At 42.2% G+C, this 12596-nt stretch overlaps 1 protein-coding gene across 5 annotated transcripts in view; it reads left to right on the top strand.

The window, feature by feature from the left end:
• Positions 1–12596, top strand: part of LOC139048947 (gastrula zinc finger protein XlCGF57.1-like) — a 39869-nt gene that overhangs the window by 18041 nt on the left and 9232 nt on the right. For 4 of the 5 annotated variants that reach the window (XM_070523941.1, XM_070523944.1, XM_070523943.1 and 1 more), the window contains exon 4: positions 2054–11049. The exons of the other annotated variant lie outside the window; for it this stretch is intronic. In XM_070523941.1, the coding sequence (XP_070380042.1) occupies positions 2054–3228 (1175 nt within the window). In that variant the 3' untranslated portion in view covers positions 3229–11049. Of the gene's footprint in view, positions 1–2053; positions 11050–12596 lie in introns of those variants that run through there. 5 annotated transcript variants of the gene reach the window in all.

Here is a 12596-nt window from a genome sequence, read left to right as displayed (position 1 = left end):
AAGTGGAAAGGCCTTTGACTGAAAAATTGGGGTATCACAAGTGTTGTGCTCGATGGGTACCATGGCTATTGACATCAAACGACAAGAAGAAATGCCTGATTGTGCACGCCAGTTTCTTCAAAACTGTAAAGAAGATAAGGAAGGGTAGTTACTCCATTGTTACGGGAGACGAAATGTGGGTGTTTCATCTCACTCCTGAAACGAAACAAAAATCCATATAGTGGTGTCACCCAGAGTCCGCTGTCGCAAAGAAGTTCAAACTATCTCCTTTTGCTGGCAAAGTCATGGCCAGTGTTTCTTGGGATCGTAACTAGATACTGCTGATCGATTTCATCAAACGTGGGGTAACAGTCAACTCAGAACAGTTATTGTGCAACACTAAGGAAACTCAGGCGAGCTATCCAGAACTGCCAGCGAGGATGACTGGCAGCCGGTGTAATGCTGTTTCACGACAACACCCGACCTCACTTCTCCCATCAAACCCACGTAGTTTTGACAAACTTTGGGTGGAATGTCTTGCCCCACTCGCTGTACAGTCCAGACATGGCGCCTAGCGATTATCACTTCTTCCCCAAGTTAAAGGAACATTTGAATGGCCAACGCTTTCGTGGCAACTGTGAAGTCAAAGAAGAGGTGAAATGCTTCCTCAACGGGTTGGCGGCGGAGTTCTACGACACTAGGATACAGAAATTGGAGCACCTTTTACAAAAATGCCTAGAAAGAGATGGCGATTATATATGAAAATAGAGCAAAGTTTCATTTTTCCAATGATGTAAATTTCTATGCGAATAACCAATGTTGTCTATTTATAAAATTCATGGAAACTTTAATTCTGGATCGATCCTCGTGTATATATATATATATATAAACGCCCTCACTGCAACTGAGGGATAAGTTGGGCGAAGGGTATGAAACTAGTGTAGATGTCGTTCCTTTGGAGCCACCGATGGTGCTCGGTGCTTCCCTTCGCAAACACTACCATACCTTCACCTGTTAGTGTGTTAAAATGCATTGCGCTTTGCAAAGGGAGCGGTTGGTTTGCACTATTCCTGGTCGGTTCCCGGAAAAATTTTACTGTGAGGACAGGATCAGTGTATGAATAATTGGGATTTCGATTTGAGGTGCGGGTCCATGGCAGTGCAATGTGCGCTGGCATAAAGCCACACTTCAGGGCTAATTTCTTGACTACCTACACTTTTGTTATCTCCTGAGGAATCCCACAGTTTTTCCCACCTGTGTGTGGAAGCTCCCTTCTCCCGTCCGGCGCTGTCAGTTATTTTCATTTTCCTCCTCTACATGGGTCGCTATTTAGCGTTTAGCAGTTGGTGAATAGTGCACATGGCACTGGCAAAGTATAACTTGGGTCTCAATAAACCATGCTTAATGGCCCGGCTCCAGTCTCTGAAAACAGCAAAGCAGAGTCACTGGCTGAAGATCCTACGTGGACAAGTCGTTTATCTCCAAACAGATGCTGTTATTGTAAACATCTGAGGGTTGTATGCAGTTATTTCCATACGGTATATGCACACATTATTTTTTTTCCTTCTGGGCTTTTCTGAAAGAGGATGCGGGTTGTACGTATTTATGGGTTATATGGGGAAAGATACATTATTTCCTAGCCAGCTCCTTGCAATCTCAACTTACGAAAACATTGCCAAAGTTCAGTGTGTGATCAAGTGGAAAGCCACTTGATCACTCACGGGCCTCAAGTGCTCATTGAGGATAAAAGAGCAAGCTTGGTCCTAGCATTTTTAGTCATCTGTAAGAGTCGTAGCAATCTAAAAGACACTCCACATTCTCTCATTTGGGATTTTTTAGCTCTCTGAAAAAATATTATTTATAAGCGGACTTCACAAACGGTGACATGAATAATTCAAACGCAGAAGTATTGAGTAAAATAAAAAGGGCTATTAGAAGCTTTTTATTTCATCCTACTTAAGATCACCCAGATCTTCTAAATAAAAAAAAAAGCAGCTTGTTATTAAATTTACCATCTGTCTTCTTTTTTCGCATTTCATAATAACTCATAAGCGCTTTTGTTTTATTTGTGCAGCGTCGAGGCCCTGTATTTCTCCATCCACTGCCAAAAGTGACAACTCAAGGCAAGGATGCCTGCACCGATGTCACCTGTGTGACTATGAGGCCGATGAACTATTTCTTCTGGAAGCACACGCCAGCGTCCATACTGCCGAGAAGCCGTTTGAGTGCCCTTCATCTTCTCAGAGCTTCTCACGCAAGGAGAGCCTGAATGCCCATGTGATCAACACACACACTGGCGAGAAGCCATATCAGTGCGCTTCATGCTCTCGGAGCTTTCGTTACAAATGCCGCTTAATTAACCACATGCGCAGCCACACAGGTGAGAAGCCATATCAGTGTCCTTCATGCTCTCAGAGCTTCGCACGGAAGAGCGCCGTCTATATTCACATGCGCACCCACAATACCGTGAAGACATTTAAGTGCCCTACATGCTCTCGGAGCTTCTCAGGAAAGAGCGCCTTCAATCGGCACCTGCCCACCCACACACGTGAGAAGACATATCAGTGCGCTTTATGCCCTCTGGCATTTCTTCACAAAAGCCGCTTAGATCGTCACATGCGCAGCCACACAGGCGAGAAGCCATATAAGTGTCCTTCATGCTCTAAGGGCTACTCACAAAACAACCACCTCGCGAAGCACCTGCGGATCCACGAACGCGAGAACCCATTTGAGTGCCCTTCATGCTCTCAGGTATTCTTGGTTAAGGACCAACTGGTAAAACACCTGTACACCCACACAGGCGAGAAGCCATATCAGTGCACTTCATGCTCTCGGGGCTTTTTTCACAAAAGCCGCTTAATTGTTCACATGCGCAGCCACACAGGCGAGAGGCCATATCAGTGTCCTTCATGCTCTCGGAGCTTCCTACGAAAGGGCGCCCTCACTCAGCACCTGCGCATCCACACAGGCGAGAAGCCATTTAAGTGCCCTTCATGCTCTCAGAGATTCGTGTTTAAGGACCAACTGGTAAAACACCTGTACACCCACACAGGTTTGAAGCCATATCAGTGCCCATCATGCTCTCTGCGCTTCACTCGCAATGATCACATGAAAGCCCATATGCGCACTTCATGCTCTAAGAGCCTCCAAAAACACAAGAAGCAGGAAGCCACTTCAATGCCCACTCTGCCCTCAGAGGATCTTGTTGCAGAATGCCCTGAAGACACACCAGTGCCTTCATCCAGATGACTGGCCATGTAGTTTCACCCTCTGCTCCAGGACCTCATCACTTGAACAGACTTAAAAGAGCACAGCACCATGATACTGTAGGGTATCTCAACAATCTCGTTGAACTAGAGTTTGAATTAAAAATCTACATATGTGCAGCGTGTTACGTAGTGTTCTACAGCATCAGGTAGCACAAGTGTCTCCACATGCTCCTAAGTGGACGCTTTCCCTCGGGCCCCACTCTGATGCTGCCTATAAACGCATGTAGAATGCAGTAATGCTTTTCTGAGATAACCAGTGGACCGATTATAAGGAAATTTGTTACATGTGAGAGATAAGATTGAACTCTGGCCATTGCTGGAAGCAGATTTTTGGTTGAAGGCCTGAATGTTATAACAGGAATTTACAAAGATTGTTTCAGCTTGAAAAAAAAATTGAAGCAATATGTTTATAAATTTGTAGCTCTGCACCTGGAATAGGTATCGTAGTTCTGTAAGCTGTATATGATAATAATCCAAAGTGTAGAAATTTGTTTTATCAATTTATATCTTTCGTGAAATTGTCACATTGTTTTCGGGGACTTTGCAAATGTCATCACCATCAGCCTATTTTATGTCCAGTGTGGGTTGAAAGCCTCTCCCTGCAATCTGCAATTACCCCATTCCTGCGCCAACCGATTCCAACTAGCGCCTGCAAATTTCCTAATTTCATCGCTCCACCTAGCCTTTTACCATATTTGACTGCGTTTCCCTTCTCCTGGTACCCTTTCTGTAACCCTAATGGTCCAACGGTTATCTACCCCATTGCATGACCTGCCTAGCTCCATTTTTCCCTATTGATGTCAATTAGAATATCGACTATCCCCATTTGCTGTCTAGTCCAAACCGCTCTCTTTCTGTCTCTTAATGTGATGCCTGGCGTACTTCGTTACATCACTCTTTGTGCGGTTCTCAACTTGTTTTTAAGCTTCTTTGTCAATCTCTAAGTCTCTGCCTTATATGTCAGCACCAGTAAAATGCACCGATTGTGGACCATCCTTTTCAATAATAATGGTAAGCTCCCAGTCAGGAGATGACAATGCTTTCTGTATGCAATCCAATTCATTTTTATTATTCTATGAATTTCCTTCTCATGGTCAGGGTTCCCTGTGATTAGTAGACCTAGGTAAATGTACTCCTTCACAGACTCTAGAGGCTGACTTGCGATCCTGAACTCTTGCTCCCTTGCCAATCTATTCATCATTATCTTTGTCTTCTTGCTTAATAATCTTCAACCACACTTTTACATTCTCTCTGTTAAGGTTCTCAATCATTTGTTGTAACTCGTCTGCTGTGTTGCTGAATAGAACAATGTCATCGACAAACCGAAGGTTGGTGAGATATTCCCTGTCGATCCTTAATCCTAAGCCTTCCCAGTTTAATAGCTTGAATGCTTCATCCAAGCATGCAGTGGAGAGATTGTTTCCCATTCTGACCCCTTTCCTTATACGTTTCTTTCTACTTTTCTTGTGGAGAATCAAGGCAGCTGTGGAATCTTTGTAGATATTTTCCAAGATATTCACGTATGCCTCCTGTACTCCTTGATTATGTAATGCCTCTGTCTGGACGTATCTCTTCGGAATCAAATGCCTTTTCATAATCTACGAAAGCCATGTAGAGAAGCTGATTGTACTCTGAGGATTTCTCAATTACCTGAATAATGACATGGGCGTGATCCATTGTAGAGTACCCTTTCCTGAAGCCAACCTGTTCTTTTGGTTGACTAAAGTCCAGTGTTGCCCTTACTCTACTGGAGATTATTTTGGTGAATATTCTATATAATACATGGTGTAAGCTAATGGGCCTATAATTTTTCATTTCTTTAACGTCTCCCTTTTTATAGATCAGTATATTGTTTGCATTCTTCCAGTTTTCTGGGACCCTTGTAGTCGATAGACGCTTTGTATAAAGAACTGCCAGTTTTCCAAGCATTATGTCTCCTCCATCTTTGATTAAATGGACTGTTACTCTGTCTTCTCTTGCCGCTCATCCTTGTTTCATGGCTTGCAAGGCCTTTCTGACCTCATCACTAGTTATGGGAGGAGTTCCTGTATCCTGTTCATTACTGTTTCTAATTGAGGTATCCTGACTCCTCTGGGTACTGTACAGGTCAGTATAGGATACTTCCGCTGCTTTTACTATATATTCGAGATTGCTAGTGATATTACCCTGCTTATCTTTCAGTGCATATATCTTGGTTTGTCCTATGCCAAGTTTCATTCTCACCGATCTCAGGCTGCATCCATTTTTACGACTTCTTCAGTCTTTCTCACATTATAGTTTCGAATATCTCTTATTTTCGCTTTTTGATCAGTTTTGACAGTTCCACGAATTCTATCCTTTCTCTTGAGTTGGACACTTTCATTTTTTGTCATTTCTTTATTAGGTCTTTTGTTACATGAGAGAGCTTGCTTAATAGTTACCTTGGTGCCTTACCTCCCACTTTAATTGCTTCTCCCAAGCACGCAGTGAAGAGATTGTTTCCCTTTCTGACTGCTTTCTTTAACCCTTTCGCTGTCACGGACGTACCGGTACGTCATCGCGCTTCCCCTCCACAGTGTCACTGACGTACCAGTACGTTCTCTATCGTGCGTTCAAAATTTCACGCCTGAGCGCAAAGCTGGCGCTCCTAAACTGGCCATGCCATCTGTTGACTCTTTCTACAAGTTCGTATTTTCGCCCCGACCTGTGTTAGTACATGTATTGAAGAGTACGGTGCGACTGCCACTCCCCCCTTTCTCTTCGCTGAGTGGCGCGGTGCCTCCGTGTTCGCTGGATCATGCGTCGTGCACGTGTAGTTATGGGTTCAAGGGTTGTTCTGCCATCTCCGCTAGTTTGAAGTTTTTAATTTTTCTTCTGTTGGTATGTTTGCTGCGGCGCGTCAAGTTCAGGCGCACGCGTCGTTGCCTCTCCGAAAAGAGTGACTCGATTGCTGCTTTCGCTCTCTCACCGCACCGACACTTCTGACTTGCAGCAGTAAACGTAAAGCCCTTCAAACTTTGTTTTAGCCTTCTTCCTTCTCCCTCTGTCTTCTTGATCACACAACGTCCCATTTCTCTCCGTTGTGCTGGCGACTGAAAGCGCATCCTTCCTGCGCGTGGTTACTTTCGGATAGCTGAGGCGCGCAGGACCTTCGTCTGCTCATTGTAGCGGTGGCTCTTCCGATTCAGAATACGAGCTGAGCTCGTATTTGGGCTCGGACAGCGTCTCATGCGAGGAAGAGATGAGTTCCGCATCGTCAGATTCGGATGTTGAACGGATGTTAGTCAGGCTGATGATGATGGTGATGATGTTTACTAACAACAGCTGCAGAACACTGAAATGTGCATATTGCATTGACTGTGTTATTTGTATACCAATCATAATCAAAAATAAATTGCTATGTTCATTCCCTGTTATGCTCGTTCCCTGAAACCAAGCCGACACTGGGGGAGCGTCACGGCCAGAAAGGTCCGACAGCGAAAGGGTTAAAGGTATCTTCCTACTTTTCTTGTGGATAATTAATGCAGCTGTGAAATCTCTCTACATATTTTCCAAGATATTTACGTAAGCGGTTTGTACTTCTTGATTACGTAATGCAGCTATTACTGCTGGTATCTCTACTGAAACAAATGCCTTTTCGTAATCTATGATAGCAATACAGAGAGGCTTATTGTATGCTGCGGATTTCTTGATTACCCGACTAATGACGTGGGCGTGATCCATTGTAGAGTACCCCTTCCTGAAGCCAGCCTGTTCCCTTGGTTGACTAAAGTCCAGGGTTGCCCTCATTCTTTTGGAGATTATGTTGGTGAATATTTTATGTAATACTGGGAGTGAGCTCATGGGCATATAATTTTTGAATTCTTTAACGTCTCCCGTTTTGTGGATTAGTATAATGCTTGCATTCCTCCAGATTTCTGGGACCCTTGCAATCAATAGACACTTTGTAGATAGGTAAAGCTGCCAGTTTTCCAAGCATTATGTCTCCTCCATCTTTGATTAAATTGACTGTTGTTCCATCTTCCTCTGCCATGCTTCCTCATTTCATGTCTTGCGAGGCTCTTCTGACCTCATTGCTAGTTATAGGACGAGCTTCCAAATCCTGTTCATTACTGTTTCAGTGGAGGTATCCTGTCTCCTCTGGGTACTGTACGTGTCCTTATAGAATTCCTTAACTGCTTTTACTATACCTTTGAGATTGCTGATGATATTTACCCTGCTTATATTTTAGTGCATACATCTTGCTTTGTCTTATGCCAAGTTTCTTCCTCACTGATTTCAGGCTGCATCCATTTTTTATGGCTTCTTCAGTCTTTCTCACATTATAGTTTCGAATAGCAGTTATTTCTGCCTTTTTGATCAGTTTTCACAGTTCTGCAAATTTTACCTTAATTATTTAGTTGGACGCTTTTATTCTTTGTCACTTCTTTATTAGGTTCTCTGTTACTTCACAACGCTTGCCTACTGATTGCCTTGATGCCTTGCCTCCCATTTCAGTTGCTGCCTCTGTAACTAGCCTAGTTATGGTTTCATTCATTACCTCTATGTCATCTTCATCTCTGTTCTAAGGCTGCATATTGTACCAGCCTGGCTTTGTCTGCTTTTACCCTTACTGCCTCTAGGTTGACCTGTTTCTTCTTGACCAATTTTACTCTTTCTTCAAATCGAGTGAATGCTAGCCCTTACTAGCCTATGATCACTGCACTTTACCCTGCCTTTCACTCCTACATCCTGCACTATGCTGCAATCAGCAGAAAGTATGAAGTCAATTTCACTTCTTGTTTCACCATTAGGGCTGTTGCTACGCTTGCTGAAAAAGGTGTTCATTATTCGAAGCTTTCTGCAAATTCTACCAGGATATCTCCTCTAGCATTCCTAGAATCTATGCCGTAGTTGCCAATTGCTTGTTCACCAGCCTGCTTTTTCCCCACTTTTGCATTGAAGTCGCCCATCACTACAGTATATTGAGTTTGCGCTTTTCTCATCGCTAATTGAACATCTTCATAAAACTGATCTACTTCCTCATTATCGTGACTATATGTTGGCGTGTAGGCTTGTACTACCTTTAATCTATGCCTCTTGTTAAGTTTGATTACGACCGCTGCTACCCACATTATCATTGAAAAGGAAAGTATACAATCATTGCATTTTACCAGTGCTGACATATGGGCAGAGACCTGGAGACTGACAAAGAAGCTTGAGAACAAGTTACGGACCGCACAAAGAGCGATGGAACGAAGAATGCTAGGCATAACTTTTAAGAGACAGAAAGAGAGTGGTTTGGATGAGAGAGCAAATGGGTATAGATGATATTCTAATAGACATGGAGAGAAAAAAATCGTGCTGGGCAGGTCATATAATGCGTACATCAGATAACCATTGGACCATTTGGGTTACAGAATGGGTACCAAGAGAAAGGAAGCGCAGTAGAGGATGGCAGAAGACTAGGTGGTGCGACGAAATTAGGAAATTTGCTGGTGCTAGTTGGAATCGGTTGGTGCAGGACAGGGGTAATTGCACATCACAGGAAGAGGCCTTTGTGCTGAAGTGGCCATATATAGGCTGGTGATGATGATGATGACTGGTACCCTCTCATTGCTGTAGAATTCGTCAATGTTGCCTGCTATGTCTTTGTGGATTAGGAATCCAACCTTCTATTGCTTCTATGACCTCTATAGCGGAGGGCATCTTCGTTATCAATCAGTGTATAAGCCTCGCCAGTTTTCCTAATGTCTCTAAAGCCGAGGATATCCCAAAGAATGTCTGATAGTTCCTCAAAGAGTCCTGCTATGCTAGCCTCACTCGACAGAGCTCGGCTGTTAAACGTTGACAGGGTGCCACTAATTAGTGGCATAATTGAAATCCTTGTTTAATACATCAATTTTGTCTGCTTTAGATGTCCTATTCGATTCGTTTTACAGAACTTTGATAGCATTTTCATTGCTGAGTTGTACACTTGATTGTTTCTTTTTCTGAAACTTTGTGATCTTCAACAAGTTTTATTATGAGATTGGTGGCCTAAGTAAAAAAATACGCTACCAACAGCCATGAGATTGTATTTCTTTTAACTGCAACAAGCCTCATCAAGTTTGGTGCAGTAGTTGTCAAGAAAAACAATCTTTCCTTTCAAATGTATTTAGATGGCAACCCCCTGAGGTGAAGTTAAAAGGATGCCTGAAACGCTTTTTTGGAGTCGCCATATTTTCTCTAGATCGTTTCTCAACATGTTACAGAGCACAGAGCAAAATGGGTTATGAGAACTGATCCACACAAAGGCTTTTATAGCTGAGAAAATTTTAAATATACAGTTAAACCTTGATATGTTGAAGTCTGTAAAACCACCAAATTGCTTTGTCATAGTGTGACTTTTCATTATTTTAAAATTAATCTATGTTTGTTGCTATCTCAAAAATTACTGTTTGCATGCCCCTGGAAACTATGTATGTAATTGTATGTTGTATTATTTTCACATTACAGATGACTGAATGATCTGCTTTTTAAGCTCTGTTTATTTTTTCCAGTATTCTCATTGGTACATATGAAATTGTTCTGTTTGACCAATTCATGTATTAATTGGCCATAGGTTGTGGTTTTCTTGCTTCACCCTTAATTATCTTGAGCTTATTCTATCCACATCTTTTTTTTTCTTCTTTTTTCAAATGGGTACTTTTTTAGAGGAATTGATTGTTCACTAAGTTAGCTTTCGACTGTCTGTTTCTTCAGAGCATCAAATAAGTGCCAGTGTTTGTGAGTATTCATTGTCTGTTGTTGGTACTGTATTTCTATGCTTGAATGACAGCATGCGATGTAGCGATGTTAGCATTTTATTGTATCTGGGGCTCAAGAGAAGTTGAGGGACGACATTTCGAAGTTCATTATTAGCATAGAAAGAAGCTGTTATACGTAACATAAATAAGTAACTTAAGTTTGGGTCGAATGTCAAGTCCACCATGCCTAATTCCTTCATACACTTAATTGCAACTAATGCACCAGCATTTCTTAAGCACTAGTATGACATATATTTGTAGAAATATTTGTATAAACTTGACATCTTTAGTTGGGCTTATAAACCTGCACTGTATTATACGTTTGTGCTCAGAAGGCAAGAAATTGGGCCAATCCTGTTTTTTGAAATCTGAAAAGGTTCTTTTTGATTTTCAGTTGCGCCAGTCTGTCATCAGGAATTTCCTCACCAACAAAATTGTGCACAGGACATGCTTTTCAAATAACAAATACAAGGATTAACTGTTTTGATTAAGGGTGTGCAAATAGTTGATGCTTTATAGTAGGCGCTTTGTAATTTTAAATATATTCTAATAGCCTTCAAACACTTAAGAAGATTACCTGTACAGAAATAAACCTCAAATGGAAGCAAAGGCGTGAAAATGCCTCCGCCGTAGGCATAGTACAGGCATAACACATGAGAGCGTGCGTGCTAGAGGCTTTATACGCTTCTGCGGCAGCCAGACTTTCCTGGCTATACAGAGCCCATTTGCACACTCTGAAGAGCTTTTTGTATGCGAGTGATTTCTTCATTCATTCCTTCTGCTCCATTTGTGCATTTAATAAACAGTGCTTCATAACGTGCGATGGAACTAAAAGAACTTACTAATGTTATGAACACCAGAACGTGCACATTGTTTCACGCATATTTTGGTAATAGCTGTTCATTTCTTAAAACTATTTTAAACATATTCTATATTGGTTTCACTTCTTGCACTTTTCAAATTTTGTTGTATTCAATCTGAGAAATTACTCCTATGTTCGGCAACAATGTACCTACACATAATAAACCTGTGAGGCTTTCTTTTTCTTTTTGCAAGTTCCACTCCTAAGGATTACCTCTACATCCACTCAGCCATTTCAGTGACACGCATGCCTTCAGACTGTGGCACGGACAGAAAACTACAAAAATATGTCGCTATTATTGCACAAATAATTTAACAATTCAGAAAACATGAATCGCGGGAATATAGACTTGACAAAAAAAGCGTACTTTGTTGCAGCTATGGCCACACTTGTCGTCTGCCTCCCACTATTGCCAGTGTATAATCGCCTTTGTGCTTACCTATCACTGTTTTCAGCATGCTTCCAGTGAACTACATCCTTAAGGCAGATTGAAAAATTTTGATAAAAGATGTTCCAGGGTGTTTTCCACAGTAGGACTTCTTGATTAGACACTCTTGACCGGTAGGTTTTCCATTGCACCAAAAAAAAGGGGGGGGGGGGGGGGGGGGTACAATGAACATTGACTGTCAGTCTTTTTAAAGTCAGACCACACTCGTGGGGACACTCGTGTGCAACTCTGGAGCAGCTCGTTTCCTTGTGCCTTGCAGTGCATTAGTGGGTGGTAGATTGGTCGTTTGCAGCTTTTATCTTTTATTGAGTGCTGTTGCTCTTCTTTGTTGAATTTGCCTTTGTGAATGGGGTGCATTCGGGCTTTCAGCTTGGCCAATTTCTTCTCCTACAATGCAAAGGTTTAAACTGGTTCTTATGCATGTTGCTGTTGTTGCCAGTGAGTTTTGTGCATAGATCAAGAAGAAAAAAATTTTCTCCATTGTGGGGCTTGCTGTTGCAGATAATGCGTGAGTAGGTGAGCACTTGCAAATTTTAATGGCACTCTATGTAGCATTTCTTGCCTGTTTCTCGACTGTTTTTTGCCTTGCATTTTATACTGTTACTCTGTTTATCTCGGATTCTTGCAGCTATGAATAGAAGACTTGCTTGAGCAACTGCTCGCCATAATGCAAAGGGCACATGTTCAGTAACCCAAATGTGAAATGAACAATGTGAACAATGAAAGCAAATATTAAGTAATATGGCCCGACCACTGATAGTTTTATTCAGGCTCAATTTCGCTCTAAAGTTTGGCTTTCTTGAAGTCCAATAAATTTTCCTAGATTTATGACAGCTAGATTGCTAAGCTGCTATTTATTATTGCTTCGTTTGATGGTGCTATGCTAGGTACTATGTTTGCACAATGTTCCTCACATCTTTTATGTGTGAATATGACCGGTGTAGGCTTGTAGGCCCATACCACTCTTTGTGACCGCACAGAAAGACAGACACCTGACACGCTCAATTCTAAACGAGCAAGTGACCTTTATTGACCTTTATTCTAAGGCCAGTACATATACAGTCAACCAACATCCAGAGGGAGCCAGGAACTTTTGATGTACAGAACAGTGGCATTCCCCTCTTAAAGACCAGAGGAGAGAGGCGAGGCCAGGAACGAAGTAAAGGTGTAGGTGATCTGGGGAAACAACACGTTGGCCACTACACATCCACACTACTCGATCACTATCCATAGAGGACTGTCCCTGGGCATTTCCTGAACCTGTTGTGCTCGAAGACGGTGGTCCTCGGACT

Source organism: Dermacentor albipictus, chromosome 8 (assembly GCF_038994185.2).
Source record: "Dermacentor albipictus isolate Rhodes 1998 colony chromosome 8, USDA_Dalb.pri_finalv2, whole genome shotgun sequence".
NCBI lineage: Eukaryota > Metazoa > Arthropoda > Arachnida > Ixodida > Ixodidae > Dermacentor > Dermacentor albipictus.
The sequence above is the reverse complement of the archived record's forward strand: the minus strand, read 5'-3'. Positions and strand labels throughout refer to the sequence as shown.